Here is a 20361-nt window from a genome sequence, read left to right on the forward strand (position 1 = left end):
ACTGGACAGTCACATGCAAAAGAATAAAACTTGACCATTATGTTATACTATACACAAAAATTAACTCCAAATGGATTAAAGGATTAAAAGTGAGACCTGAAGCCATAAAACTCCTAGAAGAAAGCATAGATGTTAAGCTCCTTGACATCAGTCTTGGTGATAATTTTTTGGACTTGACACCAAAAGCAAAGACAACAAAAGTAAAAATAAACAGGTGGACTATATCAAACTAAAAAGCTTCTGCAAAAAAAAAAAAAAAACCAAAACAAATCTACAACAAAATGAAAAGATATCCTACTGAATGGAAGAAAATATTTGCAAATTATATATCTAATAAAGGGTTAATATCCAAAATATAAAAAGAACTAATTTAACTCAATAAAATGACTATCCAATTAATAAATGGGCAGAGGATCTGAATAGACATATTTCCAAAGAACATATACAGATGGCCAACAGGTACAATGAAACATGCTAAATATCACTAATCATCAGGTAAATGTAAATCAAAACCACAATGAGTTATCACCTCACACCTGTTGTAATGGCTATCATCAAAAAGACAAGAAATGACAAGTGTTGGCAAGGATGTGGAGAAAAGGGCACTTTCATTCACTGTTGGTGGGAATGTAAATTGGTGCAGCCAGCATGGAGTTTCTTCAAAAACTTAAAAATGGAACTATTGTATAATCCCGCAATTCCACTTCTGGGTATTTATCCATAGGAAATGAAAACACTAACTCAAAAAAACAGATGCACTCCAATGTTCATTGCAGTATTATTTACAATAGTCAAGACATAGAATCAACATATGTGTCTATGGATGGATGAATGAATAAAGAAAGTGTGGTATTCATATACACAATGAAATATTGTTCAGACATAAAAAATGAAGGAAATCTTGCCATTTGCAACAATGTGGATGGACTTCGAGGACATTATACTAAGTGAAATAAGTCAGAGAGAGAAAGACAAATATTGTATGATCTCACTTATATACAGAATCTAAAAACAAACAGCAAAACAAACAAAAATGAACTCACTGATATAGAGAACAGATTAGTGGTTGCCAGAGGCAAGGGGTAGGATTTGGGCAAAATAGTGAAGGTGTTCAAAAGGTACAAATTTCCAGTTATACAATAAATGAGTCATGGGGTGGTAATGCACAGCATGGTGACTGTAATTAACAATACTGTACTTTATATTTGAAAGTTGCTAAGAGAGTAGGTCTTAAAAGTTCTTATCACAAGAAAAAAAATGATAGCCATGTGTGGTGCTGGGTGTTAACTAGATTTGTGTTGACCATTTCTCAATATATACAAATATCGAATTATTATGTTGTACACCTGAAACTAATATATTGTTATATGTCAATTACATCTCAATAAAAATAAATAAACAAGCAAAGAAACAAAGAAACCAAAATAAACAAAGAGACCAAACACATGGCCCTAGTCTCAAGGCTCACTCAGTCTGGCAGAGGAGAGAGGCATGTCACACACATGACAGGGAAAGAATATGTATTTGAGCATCTGTTAAGTGCCAGGCACTTTCCTATATATTATCATTTAGATAAATGGTCTCTATGTTACTTCTCTGTGGAATTTAACAATATTTTTACTTTCTCTAAACTCTTTCCTGAGGCTTCTACAACATCATTCTTTTCTAGTTTCTATTATTATAGAAATCACTTGCGGACTCCTTTGAACACTCCCTTTCCTCTGCTCACTGCTGACCAATTAGGGCTGCTTCCCCAGAGTTCTCCTCAATATGCTCTTGATAGCCTATAGCCTTTCCTCAGTGAGTTAATAAGCACAACCATATTTTAGGTTCACCTGTACTTTTATGTAACCCTCAAATCATTAGCCCCAGCTCAAACCTCTCTCCAGAAGAGAAGAGGTTGTGTACAACCACCTAATAGACATCTATCCAAAAACAAACAACTCAGACTACTCTGGTGGTGCAGTGGTTAAGAATCCGCCTGCCAATGCAGGGGACACGGGTTCAAGACCTGGTGCAAGAAGACCCACATGCCGTGGAGCAACTAAGCCCATGCACCACAACTCCTGAGCCTGTGCTCTAGAGCCTGTGAGCCACAACTACTGAGCCCCCATGCCACAACTACTGAAGCCCATGTGCCTAGAGCCTGTGCTCCACAACAAGAGAAGCCACTGCAATGAGAGGCCCGCGCAGCACAACAAAGACCCAACACAGCCAAAAATAAATAAATAAAATAAATAAATTTATAGAAAAGAAATCAAAAACAAACCAATCAATCAATAAAAACATCCTGCCACCATCTTCTACTTTTCAGTCAAGTTAGAAAACTAAGAATGACCAAGTCTCTCTCCATGAAACTCTCATCAAATAAAAAGTACGTCCCTTAGATCTGACCTCCTCCTACTGCAATTGACAACACTTTCTCCATTCTTTTACTTTTTAAAAATATCTTTATTGGAGTATAATTGCTTTACAATGTTGTGTTAGTTTCTGCTGTACAACAAAGTGAATCAGCTATACATATACATATATTCCCATATCCCCTCCCTCTCGCGTCTCCCTCCCACCCTCCCTATCCCACCCCTCTAGGTGGTCACAAAGCGCAGCGCTGATCTCCCTGTGCTATGCGGCAGCTTCCCACTGGCTATCTATTTTACATTTGGTAGTGTATATATGTCAATGCTCTCACTTCTCCCTAGCTTCCCCTTCCGCCCCCATGTCCTCAAGTCTGTTCTCTACATCTGCATCGTTAGTCCTGTCCTGCCCCTAGGTTCATCAGTACCGTTTTTTTTTTAGATTCCATATATATGTGTTGGCATACAGTATTTGTTTTTCTCTTACTTCACTCTGTATGACAGACTGCAGGTCCATCCACTTTATTACAAATAACTCAATTTCGTTCCTTTTTATGGCTGAGTAATATTCCATTGTATAGATGTGCCACAACTTTTTTATCCATTCATCTGTTGATGGACATTTAGGTTGCTTCCAAACCTGACTATTGTAAATAGTGCTGCAATGAATATTGTGGTACACGTGTCTTTTTGAATTATGGTTTTCTCAGGGTATATGCCCAGTAGTGAGATTGCTGGGTCATATGATAGTTCTATTTTTAGTTTTTTAAGGAACCTCCATACTGTTCTCCATAGTGGCTGTATCAATTTACATTCCCACCAACAGTGCAAGAGGGTTCCCTTTTCTCCACACCCTCTCCAGCATTTATTGTTTGTAGATTTTTTGATGATGGCCATTCTGCCTGGTGTGAGGTGATACCTCATTGTGGTTTTGATTTGCATTTCTCTAATGATTAGTGATGTTGGGCATCTTTTCATGTGTTTGTTGGCAATCTGTATGTCTACTTTGGAGAAATGTCCATTTAGGTCTTCCACACATTTTTGGATTTGTTTGTTTTTTTGATATTGAGCTGCATGAACTGCTTGTATATTTTGGAGAAAAGACCCCGAATAGCCAAAGCAATCTTGAGAAAGAAAAATGGAGCTGGAGGAATCAGGCTCCCTGACATCAGACTATACTACAAAGCTATAGTAATCAAGACAGTATGGTACTGGCACAAAAACAGAAATACAGATAAATGGAACAGTATAGAAAGCCCAGAGATAAACCCACACACATATGGTCACCTTATCTTCGACAAAGGAGGCAACAATATACAATGGAGAAAAGACACCCTCTTCAATAAGTGGTGCTGGGAAAACTGGACAGCTACATGTAAAAGAATGAAATTAGAACACTTCCTAACACCATACACAAAAATAAACTCAAAATGGATTAAAGACCTAAATGTAAGGCCAGACACTATAAAACTCTTAGAGGAAAACATAGGCAGAACACTCTATGACATAATTCACAGCAAGATCCTTTTTGACCCACCTCCTAGAGTAATAGAAATAAAAACAAAAATAAGCAAATGGGACCTAATGAAACTTAAAAGATTTTGCACAGCAAAGGAAACCATAAATAAGACAAAAAGATAACCTTCAGAATGGGAGAAAATATTTGCAAACAAAGCAACTGACAAAGGATTAATCTCCTTTCTCCATTCCTATCACCACTTTCTCTGTAGAAGCCCTTGGCAAAGACTTCTGCAATACTGCACAAACCAGTTCCCCTGTTCCAGTCCTGACATCTGAGCCATCCTCCAAAATCACAAGTCTGATAAGATAAGATCATCCTCCTGTCTAAAATCCCTCAGTGACATTCTGTTGTGAAAACTTCTTAACTTTCTCTGTTTGGTTCCTACATACCTCTCCACCCCATACCCATCCATCCTCCAGAACCCAGCACATAATCTAGTCCTGCAGAAAAATGTACCTTTCTGGGACTACACCCTGCTCCCTTGTAGTTTCAGGCTATTCTTTCTTCTCTGAGTTGGCTTCCCTACCTCAATAAGCTGCACTAATTTCAACTAATCCTTTGAGGTCAGTTTAAGCATTACTTTCTAGGGAAATTAAGCTATACATTCCTGTTCTGGATTCCCAAAGAATCTTTTACACACTTCTAGTTTAGCCTTTTAAAATATTTTTGAAATTACTCTGTCAACAAACATTTATTGAGAACATACTGTGTAATGGCCATTCAGTGTCATTTCTCTAAGCACAGAAGTCTCAACATTGAGAAAGACAAAAAGGGTCCCTATTCTCATGCATCTTACCATCTCAGTGGATGGATACAACTGAGAGAGAGAGAGAGACAGAGAGTGAGATTGAGAGAGAGAGGGAGAGAGAGAAGATAACAGGCAGCTATAACTTTCATGATGAAAACAAAATAATAAACAATGGGATATGGAATCATTCAGGAAAGAAATAATTTAGATGGGATAGTTGAGAAGGCCTATCCGAGGAGCTGATATTTAAGCTTGGTGATATCTAAATGTTATGACATATCAAACCAAGTAAATATCTGATGGAGGATCATTCCAGGCATAAAGAACAGTTCATATAAAGACCCTAAGGGACAATGAGTTTAGCACATTTGAGAAACAGAATGAAGATGTGGGTGGCCAGCTAGTGGTTGCCAAGACAGTTTTCATTTTTGTATTTAATCCCATAACAGCTCTGCAACATAGGTAGTACAATCCTAATTGAAGTTTAAGAGGTTGTAAATTTTATGCAGTCATAAATGATAGACTACCAAATGACAGAATCAGGATTAAAATAGATCTTTCTGAATCTAAAACCCCTGTGTTTTTTCCCACCTACAATGTAAAAAATGTTATGCTGTGAAAAAGAAATATTCATACACCAAAGGATGAGACTATACAACATCTTGGACAGTTAGGCTTAAATATGGGGTGGTGGAGTGCTCTTTTCACAAATGAACTGCACCAAGATCAGAGAAATCTGTGTAGAAAAGCATCATCTCTTCATTTGAAATTGTCAGACTTCTAATAGCCACTCTGTATTTCTAGTATAATACGGAGAGTTAGAAGGGTTTTTCTTTTTCCAAATGATAAAACAGTGCTAACTGTAGGAAAACATAAGAGGCAGGTCAACAATTGCAAATAGAGCAATGTCTCCCTTTGGGACTTCTATGGGAGAGGGAAGGGAAAGGCTGTCTGTTGAACATGTCACAAAACACTTTTCACCCTAATTGATTTTCATATGGAAAAAGTCAGTAGTGAACACAAGTATGAAACTTGAATACTCTAATTCTCCTGGACCTCTGTAAAACCATGACCATGACTGGCGAAGCCCCTCAAGGGCTGTCTCTGCACAATCGAATCCTTTGTAGGAAGAGAAACATCCCACTTCTGAACATACCATGGCTTTGATCATGTTGTTCTCCTGCTTTCCCTGTCCCTTTCCTTCCGTCCCCTCAAATCAAACCCAGTCAATGGTAAAGGCTCAGATCAAGTCAGAACTTTCTCCATGAAGCCGTACCTGACCTCCGCCTGCATCCTTGGCAGATGGTGATTTCAAATTAAACATTTCTTGACAATCATTATTATATTGTTCCATGACATTCTTTTCATTTAAAATTATACACTTATATACACATGAATTAACTTTGTGATTTTATAGTGTAATTGTAATTTTAAATTATATGCATAGTGTGGCAGAATGTTCATAACAAAAAATCCTACAAATCATGACATAAATCAAAGAGAGCATATATCTTTTACTTTCTGGGTACATTTAGAAGTAAAATGATAAACTTGAACATCTGAGTCAGTCTCATTTTTTTAGACTTTTCTCTGTTTCCAAAGGTTGATTATTAACTACCATACATATATCTATATTATATTAAATAATATAGTGATACTCATTAGAGGGAAAGAAACTTGCACTAATTATGTCTCTACCATACATCAGTTACTTTTTCTGACACTCTTACCTACTCAATCCTGAGAACAACCCTGTAAGATAAGTCGTTTTTACCTGCATTTTACATATGAAAAAACTAGGGCCCAAAAAAGTTATATTACTTGCAAAATTCACATAGCTTGAAATTGGAATTATAAGAATGTAAGTTTAGCTATATAGTTCTGACACCAAAGCTCAAGCTTTTTCCCCTTATATCATTTTCATAGACATTTTATAAGCAACCATAAAAATAAAAATTCATGCAAATTGAGCATCTAAAATCCTTCAAATTTTTAACTTAATTTAATTATTAAACTGGTCTTGGGACTTCTCTGGTGGTCCAGTGGTTAAGACTTCACCTTCCAATGCAGGGGGTGCAGGATTGGGGAGCTAAGATCCCACATGCCTCATGGCCAAAAAACCAAAGCAGAAAACAGAAGCAATATTGTAACAAATTCACTAAAGACTTTAAAAGTGGTCTATATAAAAAAAAAAAAAAGTCTTTAAAACAAAAGAAATAAAGTGGTCTTATAATCATGAAAGTATATGAATAGTGTTTTCAGTTTTCATGTATGATTTCACTGTATGATTCTAGCAAGAGACAATTCCCAATTTTTAATTTACTAATTTTCTAGTCACAAATTACTTTGATCTCCTGTTTCTTTACCACCCTCTGATAGACTTCTGATGTTTTCATGCCTCTGGTATATTTATTGCAGGGAAAATTAAGGCAAAATATTAAGCATTCCATCAATACTGAAGATAAAAATTTAGAAAAGTCCATACTTATAAACCCCATTCTCTCTTTATTTCTCTCCACTAACATTGACCATATCATGTCAATAAATATCCTCTTCTCTTAGATATCAGAAAAGGATTTTCCATGAGACGATCTAAAAGGCTGCTATCTGGACCTTTCCCAAAGGTAAAAAGCAAAATCAGCTCTCTTTTGGGAAAGTGGTCCTTAGAGGAGTTTGTCCACCCTCCCATTTTTTTCCCTGCAAATATATTTTCTTTGAACCAAACAATGGCTAGTTTATCCTGCTGAAAGGACGCTTTAGGTGGTAGAATTCAAGTTACTAGGACCTGTCTTCAGTCTCCTTTAACCTGGACACTGGGAATGGTAGCTTTCTAACACCAAAAATCAGAGATGATCCAAATTGATAACTGTACTGTGGATTTGATCTTCTTATAAAAATCAGCATCTGGATTGATGGCAAGCTCAGATCTATTGATATAATTATTTTCTATGCACCTTAACCTGATTAATTTCCAGTATCAATGGTAATATGATCAAATTATGTGGCTATAACCTTTATTCATGAAACAAAAAATATTTGTGAAATTTTAAGTAAGCATTACATTAAATGCTCTCTCTTTGAACATAGACAAACAATCTCTATATATCTAGAGTCATATGAGAGAAAGACTGTGGGCTTTGGACCCAGAAAGATTTACATTCAAATATTACCTCCAGGTACAATGTACATGGTTTTAGGGAATTCAACCACTCTGAGCTTCAGTTTTCTCATTTCTAATGACATATAACACCTAGCTGATAGGGTCATATGGATAATTAAATAAGATAATCTTTTCAGGACTGTGGGTATTAATTAGAATAATATATTAAAGTGCTTAAAGCCTAATAGGCATTTTAATATTATTCATTCCCTAGTATGGGTAGCTAATTAAAAGTCGCTTGTACTTTTCTGTATTGAATAAGTGTATAAGTAGAAAGGGACACCTGTAAATATTTTATCATAATAAATAATTAACATTGTTTTAATATTTGCAATTCAGATATTTAAGGATTAAATTTACTATATATAAGCAAACAGAATTTATCCTGGTATTCTCAAGGAATTTTTTATAATACTATAACATGTTATTCTCCAAACATTTTGTAAAATGTGACAATTTTTTAAAATTTTCTTAAAGACTAAGAATATTTTAGTTAAAGAAACCTTACTGGGGAAGAGATAAAAAAATATATGAGTTACTTAATGGTCAAACGTACTGGAGAGAAATGACTTCTGGTAACCATCCTGTGAGTGCGTGAATCACTGTGAACTCTCCCAGTTCTCTCCTCTCTGCTACATGGATGCTAAAAAAGCAAATGCACAATAGTATGGTCAATACATTTGAAAACAGAGAGGTCTATAAAAAACAGGAATCTCTAATAAGCAGTGATATAATAATAAATGTAGGGGTCCTACTGGTTATACATTAGAGCACAAGAATATACTTTTCCAACAGTCAGATGACTTGTTTTGATAAGGCACTTAAATAGATCCAATGATAAAATTACATATCTATTACAAAACATGCTTACAAGCTTTATTTTATAAATGTATTTATTTTATTTTATTTATGTCTGTGTTGGGTCTTCGTTGCTGCGCGCGGGCTTTCTCTAGTTGCGGCGAGCGGGGGCTACTCTTCGTTGCGGTGCTCGGGCTTCTCAATGCGGTGGCTTCTTTTCTTGCGGAGCTCGGGCTCTAGGTGCGGGGGCTTCAGTAGTTGTGGCTCGCTGGTTCTGGAGTCCAGGCTCAGTAGCTGTGGCGCACGGGCTTAATTGCTCCATGGCATGTGGGATCTTCCCGGACCAGGGCTCGAACCCATGTTCCCTGCATTGGCAGGTGGATTCTTAACCTCTGCGCCTCCAGGGAAGCCCACAAGTTTTATTTTAAAATGTCATATATATAAAGCATTAACGTCATATACATAAACATATCCATACATATTATATATCGGGAAATATATATAGATGACATATAATCTATTCTCTATATTCAATATATTATCATGGTCTTTTAAAAATAGGGCAGTATCCTTCATCTTTCTAGTTTCGGTAATTATTCTAAGATTCCTATGAGGCTGTGTATTAAGTCAGTCTCACACATGGCAGGACAAGATGGGCATCAGACATCTTTAATAAAATCCTTAGATAATTTCAGAGAACCAGAAACATCCATTCTATCCTGTACAAAAGAGTGGATCTGCCGCCATAGCATAAAGTCAAATGAGGCTGTGATTGATCAAATATTGCTCTTCTCATTTTAATCCTTTTGTTAAATTTTTTTTTTTTCTGAAGTGATTAGTCTACTTTCATTATCACACACAAATGCCGTATCTATGTTTTCCTCGGGAATCAGAGCTTCAGTCCGCCTTATGCCAACGGTGACGACTGATGGTATTGACCGGCATACGTGTCTTTTTCTTCAGAAAGAAATCTTACTATCTTAGTCACATGCTCCATCATTTAAAAATTTACATTGGCTTCTTGTTTACAGATTATAAATTGTGATATGTCTACATATCTCAAAGATAACTAATATCTAGTGGGATAATTCACAGTCTAAACTCCTCTTGGAATAATCATATTAATATTCAGGATGTGACTGTGCAAACCCCATAAAAGTAACTCTTTTTCCTTTGCATATTTCATAGTGGTATTTAAATAACTACTAAATACTAATTTTTTAATGTAGAAAGCTAAAACTCACATAAAATATTTACTATCTACTATAAAATCTGAGAAAAACTTTTGGACAAATATAAATTGGACCATGTAGTGATTTCCACTGGAAAGCCTAAGAAATGTCTTACATTAAGTCTGGTCCTTTATTTTCAAGTTGGATTTGTTTATTTTTCAAAAATAACAATAATTCTATTACTCAAGTTGCTACAAAATTCTACTGAACTGTAGCTTTAAGAAAGATAAAATGCTACTCTAAGCATTTACTGCTTCACTGGCCTTGCGGCTCTAATTCTCAGAACTTCAAGTTAGGTCTGAGAATTAGGAACATTATTTTCTTTCAAAAATAAACAAACACAGTTGTCACCATTTTGAATACTTGGTAGTATTCAGCTACCTAAAATGATCTGAGCTGAGATTTTTAAAATGATTGAAATTAAGGGTTGCAAGCTGGGTTAAACAAATTTCCAATAGAAAATTGAGGGTTGGTAAGAGAAAAGAGAGATGAAAAGGATGGCAGTAGGAGGGGTTGTTTTCGTTGTGTGGCTTTGGGAGAGAAAAAGGAAGCTGAGCCAAATGAAAATCCACAAAAAATCAGACCAGGCTACTGACTGACAGTGCTATGTGTAATAATAGAAGGGGAGGGGGCTGAGCTTTGAGCAAATGGCTGGAGTGGCCTCTTAAAGGAGCGGTTGTGACACACTGCAGGAGGGGGAAGGGTGTCAAATTCAAGCTGGTGCACTGTGTGTGAGGATTCTCCCACTGAGCAGAGACACACAGTTGCCATGCATTTGCAAGTCAGGCATCAAAGCCTTTTTGCATCATTCAGGCCGGCACGGAAGGACCACAGGTCTCTGCAAGTGGAAGCTAAGAGAATAAACGTAGCAGACATGTCCCATGCATGTTGGTTCACAAGTCATGCAGGAATATAAGACACAAGCAGATTTCACAAGAATATTGAAGGAAACATGAGTAGTTTTCATCCTGAATGTATAAAAAGGAACAATGTTACCAAAAGTGTGAGAAGCACATGGACATCCTTCAGAAAAGTTCAGGGTTTCAAGATGAGTAAATGACTGCTGCTTATACAGAGCCTAAAACTTTAACTGGATTCCAGTATACATTATTCAGTATTTAGATGAATCAATATTTTCCCCTACAAAACAACTTCTTTCTCTCATTAAGCTGAATATGAATTTTCCATGACTGACTTTCCATTCATTATAAGGAAACACTGGATGTAGAATAAGTTTTTAGTATTTTTCTTGGAGGAATTTTGTCTTATTGTGGGCTAATGCAATATTTCAAATCAGTGGCTTTGGCATATTTATTTTTATATCAGAAAGTCTACATTGTTTGGAGAAAAGGCTTCTTAAAATTGAGTTTTTGAAAAATAAAGCTACGCAATATAGATGTATAGCTGTCGTTGCTGTTGTTTGCCTTTTTGTTTGTATACAAGTGAGCGATAATTTTTTATCCTACTTACTCCACATTTGCCAGCTTAATGATAGCTTTAGACAAAAGCATTGGCCAAAGTTCAAATTCACAGGTTGTAGCTGGAAGCAACAGATTGTTTTCTTCATCAAAAGGCAGAAAGTCATCAATAGTTATCTTTCTCCAGCAACCCTAAAGATGAGAAGAAAGGAATATATTATCAGTGATTAACATTATTTTTTCTCATACATTATTGTACACTGCTGACATTATTATTTACTGTTTTATAATTTTATTTTAGCGTCTTACATCTAATGACTGACATACTGGTATTCAATACTACTCTGTCTGAGCGTTTTAGCTTATTATTTTATTTAATGTAATTATAGCATGCCTATATCTATATCAATAGTATGATTATTTATGAGGTCTTTTAGCACATTCTAGGGTGCCCCATCCTACATAATGCAGTAAATTGAAGTGTTTCAAATAGCAAAACCAAAATACCACACAATCATGGAAAGTTTGGACATGATTAAATAACTAAATACAGTCATAATGCAAATTCTGCAAATGTAACTTTAGTAACTATTTTTTATCCTTATGTCCTCAGTGATCTTATACTTCCAATTACCATATTACTCCTACTCCTGTTTAAAGATCTATTTTTTAACATAAAGCTAATTAATACTTTATTTAATAAAATCATTATGTACTTACCTGTATACATATTATTTCATAATTAAAAGCTTGAGGCAAACGATAAAATTAATGATTGTGAACTCAAATATTTTTTTAAACTTTGGTTTTACATGTGAAATTTTAGTTTGAATTCATTTCTTCCCCCAAGAAATATTTCAGCAGTGATGCAAGCATTGTGAACCCAAAGATTTGTAACACATGGCTTATATCTATACCATTGAATTGCTTACAGACTAGTGAGGGAAGGCATATAGGCAAATACAAAATTTAATATGTTTAAAATGCTCTAGGATCAGAAAGGAAAGTGTGACTAATTTTGCTTGGGGGATGTCCTCACAAGAAGGTGACATTTGAATTCAAGATTCAAGGAACAGTATAAGTGTAATTTTCCTAGGTAGATAGGAACAATAGGGTGAAAAATGTTTTCTTTTTATGACACCTGTAACTGAACTCATACTGCCTTATTTAGTGGTTATATGACTTTTTCTTTATTTCCTTATGGATGATGTAGGGCAAACAGGTTTAAAGTCACAGGTGTTTAGCTACTCTCTCTTCTAATTTTAAGTGAAACAACCCAAAAGAATACACAGTGAAATAAGCCAGATTCAAAAAGACAAATATTGTATGATTCCTCTTACATGAAGTACCAGGAAAAATCTAATTTATAGAGACAAAAAGTATAACAGAGGCCACCAGGGCCTGGAGGATAGGGGAATGAGAAAATACTGTTTAATGGATGCAGAATTTCTATTTGGGATGATGAAAATGTGGAAATAAATAGTAGTGATGATTGCACAGCATTGTAAAAATACATACTGTCTCTAAATTGTACATTTATAATGCTTAAAATGCTAAATGTTATGTTATGTATATTTTACCACAGTAAAAAATAGCAATAGTAGTTCCCTTCTTACACTTTGATTTTCAGAAAAAAAATTTCAAAGGGGCTATCTGGATTCCCACAAAGGAAAAGTTTTAAGTAGCCATAAGAACTTTGTTATACCAGTTTAACAAGTATCACCTGCTTCCAGCTGATCAGTGATTACATATTGCAATACAGATGCTTTGATTGCTAAACACTATTGAACTGTATACTTTACATGGGTGGATTGTATGGTATGTGGATTGTATCTCAATAAAGCTGTTACATAAAAATACACAAGGATGAATGTTCAACATTACATATCTAAAACATAATTTGACTAAGGTTATAATAATTTTCACTGATATTAGTACATTGGTTAGTCGCCTCCTTTAAGTTTATGAGTAAATGAAATGTTATGTATATATAAACACAAATAATTTTTGAAACCCCATCATAGGGCATTGAATTATTATTGCGTTTGGTATTTTTTTGTCACTGCATGTAAATGATGTATATTGGACATTTTTACTGAGTTTACTGTGTTAGTGCCACATAATTTTAAAAGACCATCAGAATGTTTAATTATAGAATGCTTGTAAAGAAAGATACCTTTTTGTTAAGATAAACATAGATTAATAAAAGATACTTTAGAATACAGTCATATTCAAATTTTATTATTTTCCATACTTCAATTCCAGGTCACAATAACTAAATGGCTACATATATTTATACCCTCTTCCTCCTAGGACCACCCTGAAAGGAAAATTAAAAATTTGTTTTATAAATAATAGTTCAAATCACAATTACAAAAGATCAAGAAAAGAGCAATCAGTGGACAGAGATTTCAGCAAAAACCTGAATGGTCATAATTATATGAATGCAATGGAATTCTGACTTCGCTTCCCTACTTCTACTGCAGTAATAGGTGGTGCCTTCCCACTCAGGTTAGAGCTCTGACTTCTGCACTTGCTCTGAAGTAAACAAAGCAGTTTCTCTCCCCAGAAGAGTCAATGGGAAGGACTGACTTCCATCCTCCTCCTGCAGTAAAGAGGAGGTGCCTGGCCTGGTAGAACCTATTGGAGGAACTCTTATTTCCACACCCTACCCATGCAGTAAGTAATGAGGCACACTTCCCCCTCCTCAGGTGGTGATAAGGAGATTGTGGGATGGAGTCTTATCCTCTGGGTAACAGAATAGCACTATACAGGTGTTACAAACTAAATTGAGATTTGAAGCAAAGCCCACAAAAGTGATCCAGGGTGTGCATTCCAAATCTAAACAGGCTGACTACTTGCTAAAATAGAAATTTTAATTAGAAACCACAGTCATAAGACATAACACAAATAATGTCCAGGAAACTGTCCAAAATTTCTCATCATACCAAAACCCAGGAACATCTCAATTTCAATGAGAAAATACAATCTACAGACCACAAAATCAAGATAACAGAGAGGTTGTAATTTTTAGGTAGGAACTGTAAATATACTATTATAAAAATGCTCCAACAAGTAATTATGAACACTCTGGAAACAAATGAAAAATAGAAAATCTCAGCAAAGAGATAGAAAATATGAAAGAGGAAAAAATGGTAATTTTGAATTTAAAATTAAACAATAAACAAACAGACCCCTTAATAGCAGAATGCAAATGACAGAAATTAGTGAACTGTAAGTTATATCAATAGAAATTATGAGCAATAAGGGAGATATAGATTGAAAAAATAATATGAGCCTCAGGGGCCTGTAAGACAATGCAAATATATATAACATTCATGTCATTGGAGTCCAAAAAAAAGAGGGACAAAGAATGTAGGGCTGAAGTAGGTTTGAAGGAATAATGGCTGCAAACTTCCCAAATTTATCATAAAACATAATCTTACAGATTTATGGAGCTCAGAACACCCAAAACAGGATAATTCCAAAGAAATCTACATCCAGAAATCTACACATGTTAAATTCAAAATCCCAAAAAACAAGACAAAGAAAAAAGCCTGAAAGCAGCCAATGAGAAAAGACACATTACCTACAGGAGAACAGCAGATTGCTCCCCAGAAACCACAGAGGCCAGAAGAAAGTAGCACACGATGCTGAAAGAAATAAACTGTCAACCCTGAATTCTGAACCGAGTGAAAATATTCTTTAGGAATAAAAGTGAGGGGCTTCCCTGGTGGCGCAGTGGTTGAGAATCTGCCTGCCAATGCAGGGGACATGGGTTCGAGCCCTGGTCTGGGAAGATCCCACATGACGCGGAGCAACTAGGCCCGTGAGCCACAACTACTGAGCCTGCGCGTCTGGAGCCTGTGCTCCGCAACAAGAGGCCGCGATAATGAGAGGCCCGCGCACCGCGATGAAGAGTGGCCGCCACTTGCCACAACTAGAGAAAGCCCTCACGCAGAAACGAAGACCCAACACAGCCATAAATAATTAAATAAATAAATAAATAAAAATTAAAAAAAAAAAAAAAAAAAGTGAAACAAAAACATTTTTAGGTAAAGGAAAGATAAAATAATTTGTCACCAGGAGACTGGCTCAAAAAGAGTGGCAAAAGGAAATTCTTCAAAGGCAAAAAAAGAAAAAAAGAAAATGGAACATTAGGAATGAAGAAAGAGCAAAGGAAAGAGTAAGCACATTGCTAAATGATAGAGTATTAGCTTCCTCTTGAGCTTTTAAAATTATTTTTGACATTTAAAAGCAAAATTTTTCATGAGGGTCTCAATATATGTTCAAGAAACATTTAAGACAACGATAATAAAGAGGGAGGGGTGTAAAGGGGCCTAAAAGGTGGTATATTCCAGTTTAAGTGGTAAAATGTTGATATTAGTGGACTGTGATAAGCTATGCATGTATAATTTAATCCCTAGAGCCACCACTACAAACAAATGTATACAAAGAGATATACTCAAAAACACTAGGGATACTAATTCTAAAAGATATAATACATGCACTCCAATGTTCATAGCAGCATTATTTACCATAGCCAAGACAGGGAAGCAACCTAAATGTCCATCAACAGATGAATGGATAAGGAAGATGTGGTACATATATACAATGGAATATTAATCAGCCATAAAAAAATGAAATAATGCCATTTGCAGCAACATGGATAGACCTAGAGATTATCATACTAAATGAAGTAAGTCAGACAGAGAAAGACCAATATTATATGAGATCACTTATATGTGGAATCTAAAAAATAATACAAATGAATCTATTTACAAAACAGAAACATACAGACATAGAAAACCAATTTATGGTTAACAAAGAGGAACAGGAGGAGGGATATATTAGGAGGATGAGATTAACAGATACACACTACTATATATAAAATAGATAAAAAACAATGATTTACTGTATAGCACAGGGAACTATATTCAACATCTTGAATACCTATAATGGAAAAGAATCTGAAAAAATATATATATACATATATAACTGAATCACTTTGCTATACACCTGAAACTAATACAATATTGTAAATAACTATAGTTAAAAAAAATAAAACACCAGAGATAAACAAAATAGAATCCTACAGAATGTTCAGGAAATGAATAAGAGGACAGAAAAAGGAAATATATAAAATGTAACAGAAGTAACAGAGTAGACAAAATTGCGGACAAGACCCAATTGTATCAAATATAAATTACACACAAATTAAAATACAAGAGTAACTTGGATATACTTATCAAAGTTAAGAATTTGCATATATTTTGACAGAAAAATTACACACGTAGAAAGCTGAGAAAAGTCACACAAATGGGAAAAAATATATACATGAAGACGTTATTTTAGAGCATTGTTTGTATTGGTGAAACACTGGTCATAACCTAAATGTCTGTCAATATGAAATTAGCAAAATACGTATTGAGTCATCTCTTGGTATCTGTGGGGGACTGGTTCCAGAATTAGCCACATATACCAAAATATGGGGATACTCAGGTCCCATAGTTGACCCTCCTTATCTGAGGATTCAACCAAGGGCAGATCATAACCATAGTACTGTATTTATTGAAAAACATACACGTATAAGTCAACCTGGGCAGTTCAAACCTATGTTATTCAAAGGTCAACTATAGTTATTGTCATCTTTAAACAATGGAGTGCAAGGTAGATCAATAAATATTAGCATAAAAAATATCCATGGTTAGGAAAAAAAATACAGAATGATGAGTACTGTATGATCTTACTGTCGGTATAGATTATATATAGTAGGTTTACATATATTTGTAAGAAAAAGTTTAGGACGATATACAGAAATCATTTACTATGATTGTCTGGATAGGTAGAGTCATAGGGAACTTCCATTGGCTAATTTAAACATTTTAATAATGTTTGAATTTTTTTAATAAAAGCATATATAATGTTAATAATAATGAACTGAGAACAAAAACATTTCCATTTTGGGAAAATGTAATTGAATGATGGAAAAATAATTTGTCATGGCATATACCTTGAAAACACTGTTTAAAGAACAAAATGTCACTGGGTGGGAGAGAGTTTGTTTCAAATGCTGACTACAGGCTCTGCCCAGAGACTGTGGGGTGGGGGGTATGGGAAACATGATAGGTGATGTTGATGCTGGTGTGTTCTGCATCCCACAGTTTGAGAAACTCTGAATTCTATGATAATGTAGTGCTTAAAGAGTTAAGCACTTAATAAGTTAATTAACAAAGGTTAATCAGAAATAAAAGATAATATGTTTTTATATGGATAGACAGATGGCAACAGGGGAAAAGTATTGGTCTCAAGGTGTGAGTTTCTCTGTTTATTCAGAGATAAATGAAAGCACTCAGAGAAAGGCTGCCAAGAGCACTACGTATCTGAAGCGGAGAGCAATAACTTAATTGCTTCTTTCAAGGAGCCCAAGGAATGCTGACACTGAAAAGCACCTGAGGAGACCACATGTGGCCCAGTAGCAGTGTTATCACTGCCAGGTGAAAGAAGAGAGAAAACTTCTCTGTTTTATAATACTGTTTTTTATGCTACCCAATAAATTTTTGATTGATGTCAAAGAACCTTGAGGCTATTTACTTACAATCAACACTGGAAAAAATGGAAAAGCTTTTACAGAAGAAACAATAAGCTGGTGTAAAAATCTGAACTTTAAATGTCATACCTAGAGGCTCTCATTGGTTGGTTTACTTTGAAGAAATGACTAAGGTGATTGCTTCAAGAGACAACAGGAAAGGGGGAGAAGAATATATGTAATAAGGCAGAGAAGGAAAAATCAATGTCCAATAAGAAACAAATGAGAAAGTGTCAATAAATGGAAGAAAACAAACAGTGAGGTGTATGCCTTAAGGTGTACAAGATGGGACAGTGGTAGGAAAATAGATGTAGGGTAGAGGACGTATCTCCAGTACATTATCCTGAATCAAGCAGTAGAGGGTAACAAAGAATATTCTTATGAACACCTTTCTTAAATATTTGCAGTGAAAACCAAAGGATATACATGTAAATAGTGAATTAGAATTGGAAGAGGAAAAAAATGAAAAATTAAATTGTGTATGTCTGGAAAGGGACAAGAAAAGAAAGTAGCAATATACTTTATCTTGTCAGAAATAATTTACTATAATACTTTATTACACCTCATCTGCAAAGAGGTGTTGACTCAGTCCCACCATCTGGGAATTAGGGAGAGAGAGGTAGAAATGTCTGCTCCCAGCCCAGAGAGAATAGCCAGAAAACCAGGTAGCCATCTCTATCACATGAACACAGCCTCTGAAACAGCAAAGTTCTTGTTTTGCTCCCTTTAAAAATTGCACCTGTCTACCTATTTATTATCATTGCTATCAGCAGTCTTCTATATCCTTCTAGGACTACAGTCCCAATTTTAAAAACTGGACCAAAGGAGAGGAGGGCTAGCAGGAGAGTGTTGTAATTTGGCTTGTGTATTTATTTTACAAAAAGAACTGTAGGGCTTCCCTGGTGGCACAGTGGTTGAGAATCTGCCTGCTAATGCAGGGGACACGGGTTCGAGCCCTGGTCTGGGAAGATCCCACATGCCGCGGAGCAACTGGGCCCGTGAGCCACAACTGCTGAGCCTGCGCGTCTGGAGCCTGTGCCCCGCAACGGGAGGGGCCGCGATAGTGAGAGAGGCCCGCGCACCACGAAGAAGAGTGGCCCCCGCTTGCGGCAACTAGAGAAAGCCCTCGCCCGAAACGAAGACCCAACACAGCTAAAAATAAATAAATAAATAAATAGAGTAGTTATTAATTAAAAAAAAAAAAAAAAAAGAACTGTAGATTGGACCAACTGTGAAAATAAGAAATATATATTTGAACAAAAGACCTGGAAAAAGAAAACATCTAGAAGGTAACAGCTTCTTATATATATTTCCATATACTAATGAATACACTAAGTGGATGGGGTGCTGGATGCTTCAAGCTCAGTGCTATAGAGAAAAATGAAGCAGAGACAGGGGAGAGAATGTCAGGGTTTCAGATAGGGTGGAGAGTAAAGGCTCAGAATGAGTGTCTGAAACACTAAACCCAGGAGATACTCGGGCATTCTAAAACAAAAAGGTTATTATCCATGTATTCCATATGTAACCAAATTATCATTCACATAACAATCATACATAAAGGAAAACAGACCTCAATATTAAGTTACCCCAAAGAAATCTCATGTATATTCTAAATGAATAAAACTTTGGAATGCATACTCCATCTGAATGAAAGATGAATCAAAATAAAATACTCAAGAGAGAGGAAACTGTATTAAAAAAAAAAACAATGATGAGGACTAACCCTTTTATATATAGAATAAGGGATAAATAATTATAAATATGTGTTCAAAGATAAATACTAGAAAAAATGTTTACTCAAAAAACATATATACCAAGAAAACACTGAAATAAGAGTATTAGGTGGATTTTATTCTAAAAAAACAAAACAAACTATAAATTCATAATAATTAAAGCAATATGGTATCTGAATAGGACAAGGAAGATAGTGAAAGAAAATAGAATCCAAAACCAAACACAGTCAAATTGGAAATTAGTGTATGATAAAAGTGGTTTTTAAAATCAGTGGTAAAAGGTAGAAGATTCAGTATGTAATGCTGGGGCAACTGGCTGAGGTTTTGGAATAAAAAATAAACCAGTTCTTCATTTCTCACAGTAGATAAAACAAAAGATCCAGACATTAGAAAGATCCAGACAGCTGACAGCCTTCGTAAACTGCCTCATCTTCTACTAGCTTCATTATCGGCATGTAAGAAAACTCTATTTCAACATGAAAGACACACAAATTTTTAATGCATGTGAACACAAACTTACCATCCAGTAAAGTTTCACAACATACTTTCCATAGCTATTGAACAAGGGAGTGTGGCCCTTCACAGCCTTGCACAGAGAGTAAATGTGTTCCCAGGGCTTCCAGACCGGAAGAGGAGGTCCCCCTGCAGTCCCTTTAGAATAATTGCTCAAAGCACCCCCGTTGAATATCTTCCACATGGCGTAGATTTCACTGATAATCCATCTCATCAGCTAGAGATAAAAACCAGTAGTGTTCATTAGTTACTTTTCAGTTGTTGGCGCTGTAATTTGAAAGGGGGTGGGGAGAA

The 20361-nt window shown here is 35.4% G+C and overlaps 1 protein-coding gene across 1 annotated transcript in view; it reads right to left on the reverse strand.

Moving 5' to 3' along the window:
• ADGB (androglobin) overlaps positions 1-20361 on the reverse strand; it is a 155540-nt gene that overhangs the window by 99816 nt on the left and 35363 nt on the right. Inside the window, exons 5-7 of the mRNA XM_007171346.2 lie at positions 20075-20284; positions 11285-11424; positions 8341-8427 (exon numbers count right to left, since the gene is read on the reverse strand). Coding sequence (XP_007171408.2) covers positions 8341-8427; positions 11285-11424; positions 20075-20284 — 437 coding nt within the window. The remainder of the gene's footprint in view (positions 1-8340; positions 8428-11284; positions 11425-20074; positions 20285-20361) is intronic.

The sequence above is a fragment of the Balaenoptera acutorostrata genome, chromosome 14 (genome assembly GCF_949987535.1).
Source record: "Balaenoptera acutorostrata chromosome 14, mBalAcu1.1, whole genome shotgun sequence".
Classification (NCBI taxonomy): domain Eukaryota; kingdom Metazoa; phylum Chordata; class Mammalia; order Artiodactyla; family Balaenopteridae; genus Balaenoptera; species Balaenoptera acutorostrata.